The 12,755-nt window shown below is 40.8% G+C and overlaps 1 protein-coding gene across 3 annotated transcripts in view; it reads left to right on the top strand.

Moving 5' to 3' along the window:
- The window catches only part of ascc3 (activating signal cointegrator 1 complex subunit 3), a 180,058-nt gene that overhangs the window by 125,519 nt on the left and 41,784 nt on the right, over positions 1–12,755 (top strand). For all 3 annotated transcript variants that reach the window (XM_070966215.1, XM_070966216.1, XM_070966217.1), the window contains 4 exons: positions 1,700–1,925; positions 2,577–2,731; positions 9,960–10,058; positions 10,176–10,344. In XM_070966215.1, the coding sequence (XP_070822316.1) occupies positions 1,700–1,925; positions 2,577–2,731; positions 9,960–10,058; positions 10,176–10,344 (649 nt within the window). The remainder of the gene's footprint in view (positions 1–1,699; positions 1,926–2,576; positions 2,732–9,959; positions 10,059–10,175; positions 10,345–12,755) is intronic.

Below are 12,755 nucleotides of genomic sequence, written 5' to 3' on the forward strand. Positions count from 1 at the left end.
GTCCTATAACACTTTTTAACGGACACCCTGCAGCCAATCAGAATCGAATATTCACCCAGACCATGGTATAACAAGGAGTTATACAGTCTGATGGAGTTACATTTACACAATTTCACTTACAATTTCAACTGATTCATAATCAGAGTACAACTACGTTTTCGGAGATGTTAATCAACTATTTGGATTGTAATTGTGATGTTTCAGTGGAGTAGTGAGTGGGTATTTATGCGCTACTTATGCATTCAGGCAGTCTGCAATACTTTGCCACGCTTTCTCTCGTTGTTTTATAACTGTGGCGGTGTTGCCTTTCTTTTTAATTTGGTCCTTCACTTCCTTGTAAGCCTCCATGAGGACTTCTGCCTCCGACGGGGAAAAGTATGCCGCTCTAGTTGCCATGGTGAATCAGTGAATCTGTGATCGAAGCCACGTGCACATACTTATCCAGGATAGGTTTCACCTGGCTTGTTGAATCCGTGTCTGCTCATCCTGGCTTGGTCTTTGTGCAATCGATTAAGCCTGGACACTCATGTTTTGGATTGGTTGAACTCAGCTCAGTCACTTATCCTGGATGTCTTAATCCTACTTTTGTGCAACGGGCCCCTGTACTGGATTTAAAGGCCAAAGCTAATATTGACATTTGATATATACGTAATTTTCTGGGACATTACATAGACTTACATTCATTTCCTCGAGACTTACCCTAAACATTAACCAAAAGCACTACTTGCCCAACCTAACCCTTACCCTAACCTTAACCCCAGTCTTCATCCTAAAATTGAATGATTTACATTATGGGTACCTGCATTTTGTCCTCATAAGGAAGGTGAAGCCCCACAACGTGACAGTGTAAACAGGAATACATGGTACACACACACGCACCCACGCACATACACACACAGAGTTAACTTCACAGAACTTTGACATTTTTGATTGGAATCCCTTGAATTTGGTGATTGAGGAATTCTGACAAAGATGTGTGATGAGTGGGACATTTTACAGTGTAAAAATCAACTTATCAGTGTCTTCTGGTGGACAAGCTCTTAACAGCTCTTCAATAGCCAATTGGCTATTGAAGAAAATGAAGAAAATGAGGGAATAAGTATGAGTAAAATTGGTGGTTGTTATTTTTGTATTGAATATGAAAACAGCAGTAAAGTGGTCATAGTTTTACTGTGAGATTAAAAGATTGTGGCTTTAGGCCGTCTTGTGTCCAGCTATTAGTCTCACCCAGCTATCAAACTGAGCAAAGCCAGATATCAGTAATCCAGAAAGCTTTTAGACTTCACAAGGCAATCAGATCACATTAACACCTGACCAAATCGATCACAGCCTGACCAGACTTGAGCTGTCTATCAGCGATCAACGCTGCCACCTGACCTTTCCTCTAGAACTGACATGGGCAATCCATCAGCGCACAGCTGGGACCAACCTGGACATCTGAACCCAGCCAGACCTCCTCCTGATCACACATGATTAATCACCAGTATTCAGCATGATGTACTGCACAGCTGTTCTGTCTGCTCCAGTACAAATGTGTTTCAATTCTTGTATTTGGACTTGTATTTTCGAGTTTAGTGTTAAAACTGTTGCTGTCTTGGCAAAGGGGAAATAATCGGCCTACAAATGCAGCAGTAACGTGTTTTTCTGGGATTGATGTTGATTCAGCTTCTATTTTTTTTGCTCTTGTCACTTCTCACAGAATGCTGCTCGGATCGTCAGGGCTTTGTTTGAGATTGCTCTGAGGAAGCGATGGCCGACCATGACCTACCGACTGCTTACACTCTGTAAGGTTATTGACAAGCGACTGTGGGGCTTTGCCCACCCTCTCCGCCAGTTCCCCAGCCTGAGCCATATTGTACTGAACCGCCTGGAGGAGAAGAAGCTAACTGTGGACAAACTGAAGGAAATGAGGAAGGATGAGATTGGTAAAATCAACTAAATCCTAGCTTTATTTGTGTACTGTGTAAATCATTAGAAATCACACTAAAATACAGACGTAAAGCACCCAATTGTCTTGTGTAGATATGCCATAAATTGTCTTGGGCCTTTTGTTCACCTCAACTATATTAAGAACCAGGCCTTTATTCAAATTATCTTGATAATGTACATTTCCACAGCATAATTACATTAAAACAGTCACGTCAAGCAATTTTTTTTTTTCGTTTTTTTCTTCAACAGCAGCTACATATTAAAAGTCTTCCAGTCAGAGAGTTTAATCCCTTTCTGTCATGGCAGGCTATTAATGTAAAACAGCTGCAGAAGGTGTTGAATTTCATTCACAGTATCTTAACAGTGATCAAAAGAGCAGCAAAGTTGAAGCGATTGGAATTAATTAGTGAATAAAAACATAAATGTTAAGGAGAGAAACTCAGAGCAGCAGGTAAGTAGGGCACAAATCTGTTGTTGGATTGATGGAATTACTGCTGGAGAGATGTATATTATGCTGAATTTAGGCAGCCTAGCTATTATTTGAAAATTGTCTTTAATTTGGTAATTTACTGTAATCTGTATGCTACATACTGTATGCACTTATAGTTATGATACAAAACACGTTAATGGCAGGTGTATTTTTCCAGGTCACATGCTGCACCATGTCAACGTTGGGTTAACAGTCAAACAGTGTGTCCACCAGATCCCTTCGATCACAATGGAGGCCGACATCCAGCCAATCACACGCACCGTCCTACGTGTTCGCCTCATCATCACACCTGACTTTCGCTGGAATGACCAGGTAAACATAGATGATATATATCAAATCAAAATCAAATCAAATCAAACTTTATTTATGTGGCACGTTTCATACTTAAAAGCAACACAAAGTGCCTCACAGAGGCTAAAAACAACATAGAAGAAAACCCAGCCCTCCCGCCCCCATAAATACATTCAGAGACATATAGAGACACACGCTCACAGACACGCACGCACACACACACCCACGCACACACCCATACGGACAAGCCAAGGAATAAGCCACCCTTGGGGGCCATCCACACTGAGAGGGCCCCCGGCCCGTGACTAGGGAGCGCCACCCGAGACCACCCCGACCCAGGCAGACAGGAGGCCCCACACCAAGGTGCAGCGGCCCCCAGCCAGCAGCACCCCCATCAGTAGACCAAAAGCAGCTCCCAGTGTGGGGGGGCCCCCATGAGGAAACGCTGCAACTAAAAACCAAGGGCCTCCATGAGGAAACACTGGAGCTAAAAACCAAGGGACTAAGACATAAACATAAAAATAAAATAAAATGAATCAATGGAATAAATTGTAATTAAACATGTCGTTAAAACATGCAACTAAAATAAGATACAAATAAAGATTAAATATGATAAGAAGCCTGATTAAATGAATAAGAAAAATCAAACAAATCAATTAAAAGCCTAAATAAAAAGGTGGCTCTTGAGCCTCTTTTTAAAAACATCAACAGTCTCTGCGGCCCTGAGGTTCACCGGCAGGCTGTTCCACAATAGGGGGCCATAATAACTAAAAGCCGCCTCCCCGTGTGTTTTAGTTCTTACTTTTGGTATGGTTAAGAGGCCGGAGCCGGAGGACCTCAGGGTCCGCGGGGGTTGATAGGATAAAAGTAGGTCAGATAAATAAGAAGGCCCAAGACCGTTAAGACATTTAAAAACTAAAAAGAATAAAGTAAACTTAAAGACTAAAAGAATCTTAAAATCTATCCTGAAACGCACGGGGAGCCAATGCAGCAATTTTAAAACTGGTGTAATGTGCTCCCGCCCTCTGGTCCTTATCAGCACTCGTGCGGCTGAATTCTGTAGTAGTTGAAAATTTGAGGTACTCTTTTTGGGAAGACCAGAGAGCAGGGCATTACAGTAATCTAAGTGACAAGAGATAAAAGCATGCATCAGCACCTCCGTACTGGCCTGAGAGAGAAACGGGCGGACTCTGGCTATATTTCTTAAGATGGTAAAAACCTATCTTTGTTATGTTTTTGATGTGTGGAATAAAAGTAAGCTCAGAGTCAAAAATCACGCCCAGATTTTTTACAGAATGTGTTGGTTTAAGATCTTTTAGTTTTGGTAAAAGTTTCTCTCTCTGGCCTTCAGGACCAATGACTAAGACCTCTGTTTTGTCCTGGTTGAGCTGAAGGAAATTTACTGCCATCCATGACTTGATGTGTAAAATGAAGTTAAAAAGGACATCAGTTGGCCCTGTGTCATCAGGAGACACAGCAATGTACAGTTGTGTATCATCAGCATAACTATGGAAGCTGATGCCGTGCCTCCTGATGACATCCCTGGAGGGTAGCATGTAGAGATTAAAAAGAGTTGGACCTAAAATTGACCCCTGGGGAACCCCACACTTAATCTCATGGGTTCCTGAGGAACATGCATCCAAACTTACAAAGAAGTGTCGGTCAGTGAGGTATGAGACGAACCAGTTAAAAGCAGTACCTGAGAGGCCGACCAGGTGCCTCAGTCTGTTTAATAAAATGTGATGGTCTACTGTATCGAAGGTGGCGGTTAGATCCAGTAGTACCAAGACTGTGAGCTTGTGTTTATCTACTGTAAGTTGCATCTGATATCATTTAGAATCTTTAATAAGGCTGTCTCGGTACTGTGGTTCATCCTAAAACCAGACTGATACCTTTCTAAAATGTACTTTTTGTTTAAAAAGTCATTTACTTGGTTAAAAACCAGTTTTTCTAAAATTTTACTTAAAAATGGTAAGTTGGATACAGGTCGGTAATTATTAAGAATGTTGGGGTCTAAATTGCTCTTCTTCAGAAGGGGCTTCACCACCGCCGTTTTAAAGGAGGCGGGGAAGACACCCGTCTGAAGAGAGCAATTCACCATGTATAAAAGCTGTTCCTCAAAGAACCCATAGAGTGTTTTAAAAAACGGTGTGGGAATTAGATCTTAAAGGCAGGTTGTGGGGTTTACCTGGGAGAAAACTCGACCAAGTGTCCTTGCATCAACCAGGGCAAAGCTTTCCAGTGTTTCCTCAGGTAAAACCTGTGATTCGGACGTGTCAGTAGTTAAAACCTGTTGCGATAAAAGACTGGATCTGATGTTATCAATTTTGCGCCTGAAGTGGTCTGCAAAGTCTTCACACAGGGTGTTTGTTATTGTCTTGTGAGATCTGTTAAAATTACTGTTTGTTAAAAGATCAATTGTGGAGAAGAGAAATTTGGGATTATTTTTGTGGTCAGAGATTAGTTTTTTGAAGTGAGAAATTCTTGCCTGTTTAATAGTGTTATTGTAAGTTTTGAGGTGTTGATGTAAAATTTCATAGTGGACTGTTAGTTTTGATTTTCTCCGTTTCCTCTCAGCACTCCTGCAGTTTCTTTTCAGTTGCTTAATTTCCTCATTTCTCCACGGAGGAATAGTTTTTTTCTTGATTGCTTTTGTTAAAAGAGGAGCCACTGAGTCCAGCGTTGACTTCAGGTTGCTGTGAAAATTGTCAACGATAAAATTACACGGTGCTGGTAAAATCTCTGCAGGAGTGCTCTGTAAAATGTGGATAAAATTTGCAGCCACTTCAGGAGTTAGGTAGCGTTTCCTCACTGTTCTCACTGGTGCCTCCCGCTAATTAAAACTGGTGATGTTAAAAAACACACAGTAGTGGTCAGACACAGCCAGATCCTCAACAGAGGACACACCCATGAACAGGCCATAAGTTATGACCAAGTCCAGGGTGTGCCCCCCGCTGTGGGTCGGCTGCGTAACGTGCTGTTTAAAATCCAGACAGTTTAAGAGGTTTAAAAATTCTCTGGATACTGTGTCCAAGATGTTGTCGACGTGTAGCTTAAAATCACCAGTTATTAAACATGCCGCCATACTGCTGCTGTCTGCTTCTCTTTATATTTGATATAGCTTGAAACAGCACACTTAAGTTGAAAGTACACAGAGTTCAAGATGTTTGGCTTGAACTCTATGTTCATTACATTTTCCTGAGACATTTGACAGCCTAGAACACAGCCAATACCCAAATGAATGTTTTGAAGCTAAACACAGCAGACAGTTTGGACAAAAAGTGCTTTAAAATGTAGAGATTATGGACTTTTTGGTTGATACTACAACAAATGTCATTCTGTACAAATGATCTCTTTGCTTCAGTAAGATTCTAAAAATTGAGCTGCATGAAGATGAATCAAGTTAGATGACTGAAAAGCTATTCTCCAGATGAGGTCAAGAGGCAATGAGGATAGTGGAGTAGGTGGAGATTATTCCCATGGCATCCCAGATGCTAAACTGAAAAAAACAAAACACCCTTGTGACCCTGCATGAATATGCCTTAGAAATGAGCCACAAATGAGTACCAGGAACTGTGGGTAGTCTTGGCAAGTAAAGTCTGCCAGGTAGATGACGTTAAGTTGTATGCACACATACACATATGTATATATTTATGTGTGTGTGTGTGTGTGTGTGTATGTGTGTGTGTATGTGTGTGTGTACATATGTATATATATATATTGGTCAATGTGTCTTTGCATATGGTGCGTGTGTGATTTTGTTTTGATTGTGTCTCTGTGTAACAATGGACTTCTTCGAATTGATTACATTGGGTGCTGACTGAATAACACATCCATTACATATGGACTTGCGAAGCTCTCCCATGCAGGCTTGAATAACTAGACAGTTGGTCACTGTGTACACAGACGAGGCTCCTATCATCATAATGTCCAACAGCATTTTATCAAAACTAGAGAAACAAGAGATCTGCACGAAATGAGCCAGTAGGTTTCAGAAGGATTTATGCTAACACATACATTTACTCAAGGGTTTAATTGAAGTTTAAAATCAGATGTGGCTCCCTCAATTCATGTGATTTTTGTTTTGATGCTTCAACTTGGCGTCAGTAAATGCAGCACCTCCACTGTTTTGCCAACCCAACAATGTGTACCATCCCTCAGAAATATGAGGTCACTTTGCAACTTGACAGTCTCCACTATGACGAAGTGGATGTGCTTAAAGCAAGCAGGAAAATGCATGGCAGCCACCTCTGAGTATGATATGGTCCAAAAAGTCAACATATGTACAAGCAAACTAGACTGTTACTGCAACATCAACAAGGTGGTTGAATTTGTGTTTTACACTGCCTTTGAGCAGTGCAGCATGTGAGTGGAGATTCTCACATCTCAATAATAAAAACCAAGTACAGATCATGACTGTCATATACTCGTCTCTCAGCCCTGTGGCACATTCACCCATCAAAGATCACCATGGAGGTGTGTGTGTGTGTGTGTGTGTGTGTGTGTGTGTGTGTGTGTGTGTGTGTGTGTGTGTATACACACACACACACATGCACACACATGTGCATATAATCAGAATCAGAAAAAGCTTTATTGCCAAGTACGATTTTACACATACCAGGAATTTGGTGAATTTGGTGCATGACAAATCTTCTAGAAATAAGCTATTAAAAGTAGAAAATATAACAATATAAACATATATACACAGTCTGTTTTTTTTTTTTTTTCCAGAATAAAAAGAGCAGTACAGCTGGCAGTGATACAGTAAAATAACAGGGAAGTCCAAGCTGAGCATTAATATAACGCATAGGTTTATGGCAATGTCAATGTGATAAGTAGAGGCAGAGGTGGAGTGTGAAGAGTGTTGGGGGGTTCCGGGCCTTATTGATAAGGCTGACAGCGGACGGGAAAAAACTGTTCTTGTGAAATATATATACATATAGATAGATGAATACATAGATTTCTATAAAAATATGTTTCAATATATATTACATATAATATTCTAACATCATATTATACCTTTATTTTTTCAAAACAAAACAAAATTCTGATAATACATGTATGAATCCAGAAGTAAAAGCAAAAACATACACAACAACAAACAGCATAGAGAGTGAGTGTATGATAATGTTTTAATTGTTAGGATAAGTCAAACTAAGTTTACATTGAACCCACAAAATATTCAATAATGTCTTAAAGGAATTGGAAAGACAAGAAACCTGGCTTCTGTAATTAGAGTAGGAGAATCCAGATTTCTTGGTCATGTATGCAGCAAACCTGGTTTCTAATTGGCAGGACAAAGACCTCAGACAGGGAAAGTATTTCTGTGGTATGATTTGTATGATTACATTTGACAGTGCACCTTCATGGTGAAAATAATTCAGTGTCTGACTGACACTGACAATTAGTAGACTCTGTAAGTCCTCTATAAAAGTCAGTTTCCACAGCTAAGCAGTTGACTGTTTGTAATTGGGACATATCTCTTTGGTGTCAGACACGTTAATAAAACACGTTAATAAAATTGCTTCAAACAATAGTCTCTTGTGTCACTAATGCACAAAGCAGTAAGTAGTGCTTCCAAAACAAGAGTTCCTCTTCCCTGGTAGGGATACCATCTGAGTACTGACATGCTGCATGTGAAAACAAATTTATAGTTACCCCATTTCGACAGTGCATGTAACTGTGTTGTCCACTTCCCTGCATGACCTGATAACTAAAAATAAACCGATTTCTTCTGTGCATCAGTGTGATGAATTGTTCCAAAGGCCAGTCTCGGAGTCACAGCAAAGCATATGTCAAGCATAGCCGACATTCCAGTGAAAACTCAAAAAGCACTCCTGCAGCATAACCCACTGCATAAAACCAGCCAGATACTAGTACATACTCACAACCAGCCATGGTCACGTTTTCACAATGGAGAAAGAAGAGCTGCTCCTGCTACCTTGTTACTCTTACAACCATGGAATCTCCATCTGTCCTTTAGAGCCAGAATGTCTCTAGGCCTCACCAGCATGTCCCACCCCAGTGGGCAGATAGGCCAGAGGGGATCATGGGAAGCTTAGTCCAGTGTTTGTCATGGAATCTGAGTGGAATAGGAAGCTCATTGTAGCGTGGCTGAATATGAAGATGAATGTTTATGTCCGATTAGCGATGCATGCTCCAATCATGGGAGAGTGGTAATGGAAGACTGGCTGGCTTAGCCCTGATCCGGCTGCAGAGCCAGGACACATGTACCGATACATGAGCCGCCACCCAGGAAACAGACCACACTGACACAATATGATACATACTGCCGTAACCCTGCGAGTATTGTTTATTGTTCTTTATATTAAACTGCCAGTGGTTTTTGAAGGCTGACATTTTGTTTATTGCATGAAAATGTCAGCTGTAATATTTTGTTGGAGTATTTGACATTTTAGAATTTGACCTTTTTCACGTCCTCAAATTCCGGATATTCACTGTTACTGCCCTCAGCTTTTGCTCTGAACAAGACAGGAAGTGGCCTGTAGAGTGTCATCCAAAATGCACACATATGCTCTCACTTGCAGAAAGCGAAGAACCCAGAAACCAACCAGTGTCCCTACGCTGGAATATTACCCTGTCCTCGGTTTACTATATGTTAGCTTGTGATTATTTGAGTAAACACCAATTTGCTTAAGAATATAGACCATATAGCATAATATCAACCATAATAGTTTCAAGCAGGGCCCCTTTACAGTGAGGACCTCAATATAAGAAAACATGGGGGAGCCACCTTAAGACCCACGCCTCATGAGTTTTATCATTGTGGTTCATATTGTTTAAATTATTACATTGAAAAAGAGAGGCAAAAAAAGTTGAGATGGCCTTCGGGTCCTGAGGGCAGTTAGCAGCTTTGCCTGGTCGGTGAAGTAGTCTTGAGCCAAACCATCAATGAATCAGCAATTGTGCATTCATTGATTTTAAACATTTACCAGGGGACATCTGTGATCTACATTGTGGTTTGTATTTCTTTGTGGAGTTTTATGTCGGAGCCAGGTATCCAGTAACACACTGTGAGGACAAAATAACGTGAATGACAATAACAATATATTTCAATCCAGTTCTGAAGCTGCAGAGTTGAACCAGAACCTCTGCAGCCTCTGCAATAATCTGTATAATAAGACAATGAAATGAATTTGTTGGAAATGTAACCTGATCAGTTGTACACCACTGCAGCTGCCTGTTGAAAAGAATTTCTGGTTGACATGTTCTTTCCTTGATGATTCAGGTCCATGGTTCAGTGGGTGAGCCGTGGTGGTTGTGGGTGGAGGATCCCATCAATGATCACATCTATCACTCAGAGTACTTCCTCCTGCAGAAGAAACAGGTTTGTTTTTTTTCTCTTGGACCTTGATTGACATGAGAATAATGTTACTCAAAGAGTACACGGTGAATAATGTGTGTTCTTGTACCTTTATGAGTGTGTGTGTGTTCCTTCCTCCAGGTGGTAACAGGAGAGCCTCAGCATGTAGTGTTCACCATCCCCATCTTTGAGCCCTTGCCCTCACAATACTACATCAAAGCAGTGTCTGACCGCTGGCTCGGAGCTGAGGCTGTCTGCATCATTAACTTCCAGAACCTCATTTTACCCGAGAGACATCCCCCGCACACTGGTACACACACCCACACTCAAACATGCATTTATGACGTGACGACAGGGTTTTGACTTGACTTGAATTAAAAATACTGATAGCTCACCTGGTAGAGTGCACCACCCATACTGCTTACCGCAGTGGTTGATTCAGAATCAGAATCAGATATACTTTATTGATCCCCAAGGGGAAATTGTTTAAACAAAGAATTTGACCCCGACGTGATATGAACACGCAACTTTCTGATTCAATTCATTGTCATGCCCACTCTCTTCTCCTTCTCCAGCAGCACTATCAAATAAAGGCAAAAAGCCAGAAAGAAATAAAATACTGACACTGGATCTGTTTGTCTGTTACAGTATTACAAGTACATTATTTTTATTTTTGTTTGGTTTGCATTTTTGCCTTTATTGGACAGTGATGAGCGAGAGACAGGAGTGTGACATGCAGCAAAGGTTCAACCTGCAGCATCTGTGCCCACACATCATGCTCAGAAACCATTTGGCTACCAAGGTGCTCCACCATTAACACTGTTCGCATGTTCTAACAGTCCATTGTTAAAAGCCAGACTCCCTGCTCTAGTCCAGCCAGTGGTGGAAGAAGCACTCTGACTCTTTACTTAAACGAAAGTAACAGTATCACAATTTAAATATGCTTCATTGCAAGTAAAAGCCCTGCATTTAAAATCCTACTTAAAAGAATTATCAAGTAGCAAAAGTGAACGTACTCATTCTGAAGTAAATTGTCCCCTGTGGGTTAGGGTTAGGGTTAGGGTACAGATTTATTATTATATGTGACATTATTGGATAGTTAGTACTGATGAAAGCAGCATTTTTAATGACATGGACAGCTATTGACATGATATGCACAAGATGGACCAGACGTTTAACAGACATCAGCAGAGATTCAGTTGTTGTAACGTTATTTTAGCGTGCCAGTTTGGACAGAGATGCTTCTAAAAAAACCTGAAAACGTTTGTGTGACTCACAGCTTTCTCACATGTGAATTTCATTATTCAGTTTAGCCTCCTTACTGACTTAGTCTGGTTGCTATGGTAATTTACTGTGGCTGAACAGTTAATAACAATGGATGCGTTGTTGTCATTAGACTTTTTTACTGGACAATATATTAGCCATAAATTGTTGGACTAAACCAGCATCGACTTCAGATGGAATTTACATAAACTGATCAGTACAAGAAAGCCGATACTTCCTCTAAAAGCACCAACTGTAACTTAGAGTTAGTTTTAAACAGCAGCTCACCACCGCTGAGTGGCCTAGCTGTTAAGATACTGCATGGAGACATCAAAGACCCATCTAAACTGGAGAACAAAAGCATCTAATCCTCCCATACTCCATTCGTTCACTCCTCCAGACTGTAAGAAAGGAACCAGCATATTATTTCTGACCACATTTCCCCTCAGTAAGAGCAGCTGCAATTACAGCAGCTATCAGGGAAAAACCCCACAGCACAGAGGAGATCATATCACAGGCGGATGGAGGGGCAGTGTTTGATCAGCATCTCTAGTTTTCCATTCATAATCTTGTATAGAAGTCTCAGTTTGTCATGTTCTATTATACACATATAACAAAAATAAGTCTGATGTTTGAATTTAAATAGAGACACATGAAGAACATGAGATCACATCAGAACATATAATGCCTTGGCAAGTGCACCAGAACACTATCTTCAAAGTAATCAAGCATCAGATACATGCTTAATTATTGATAACATTAAGTGCAGAGTTTTCGAAGAGAGTCGTCCAGACAGTGATGGAGGCAACAGAAGAGAAACGCAGCATTAATCAATGTTTTCATATGTCCAACGGTTGAAAAGACGATGGAGGGTGTTTCTGCCTTGTAGATGGCATTCCAATAACATGACCTCTTGCAAATTCTAAAAAGAACATCTTTCTAACCTCTACCACCCGTCTCATATGACATTGAGGCATGGGCGGCATTATAACCCAGCCCTGTCTTTTATCTCATCAGGCAGCTGTTTTCAGTGAAATAGCTCGAATAAACTTGCTGCACACTACCTGTCCAACACACAACTGCAACCACAGTTAGAGACTAGCATTTGAACTCTAGCCAGCTAAAGAGCCATATTCCTCTCAATTGGTGGAGACCAAAACCAAAACTTCCATTTTGCAGCCAACGATGTGGACATGCAAAAAAGAGCTCTGCATGTTTGCCTCACTAGTAACCTTTATTTAGACATTTTATTGTCAAAACCACATTCTGTAAACTTTCAAACCAAACCCTCTCTGCCTGCAGGACATGACACAGTACAGTCTTAGATGTATGAAGGATATCGTTTTGCTGTCATCCTTACTCTGTTCCTATCTTTTTGTTAGACTGTCTCTGTTTTTTGGATCGCAGGACTACAGCAGAACATCTTTTTTGATGTGTTTTCCAAATATTTTTGGGGGC

Source organism: Chaetodon trifascialis, chromosome 7, assembly GCF_039877785.1.
Source record: "Chaetodon trifascialis isolate fChaTrf1 chromosome 7, fChaTrf1.hap1, whole genome shotgun sequence".
NCBI classification, from domain to species: Eukaryota; Metazoa; Chordata; class Actinopteri; order Chaetodontiformes; family Chaetodontidae; genus Chaetodon; species Chaetodon trifascialis.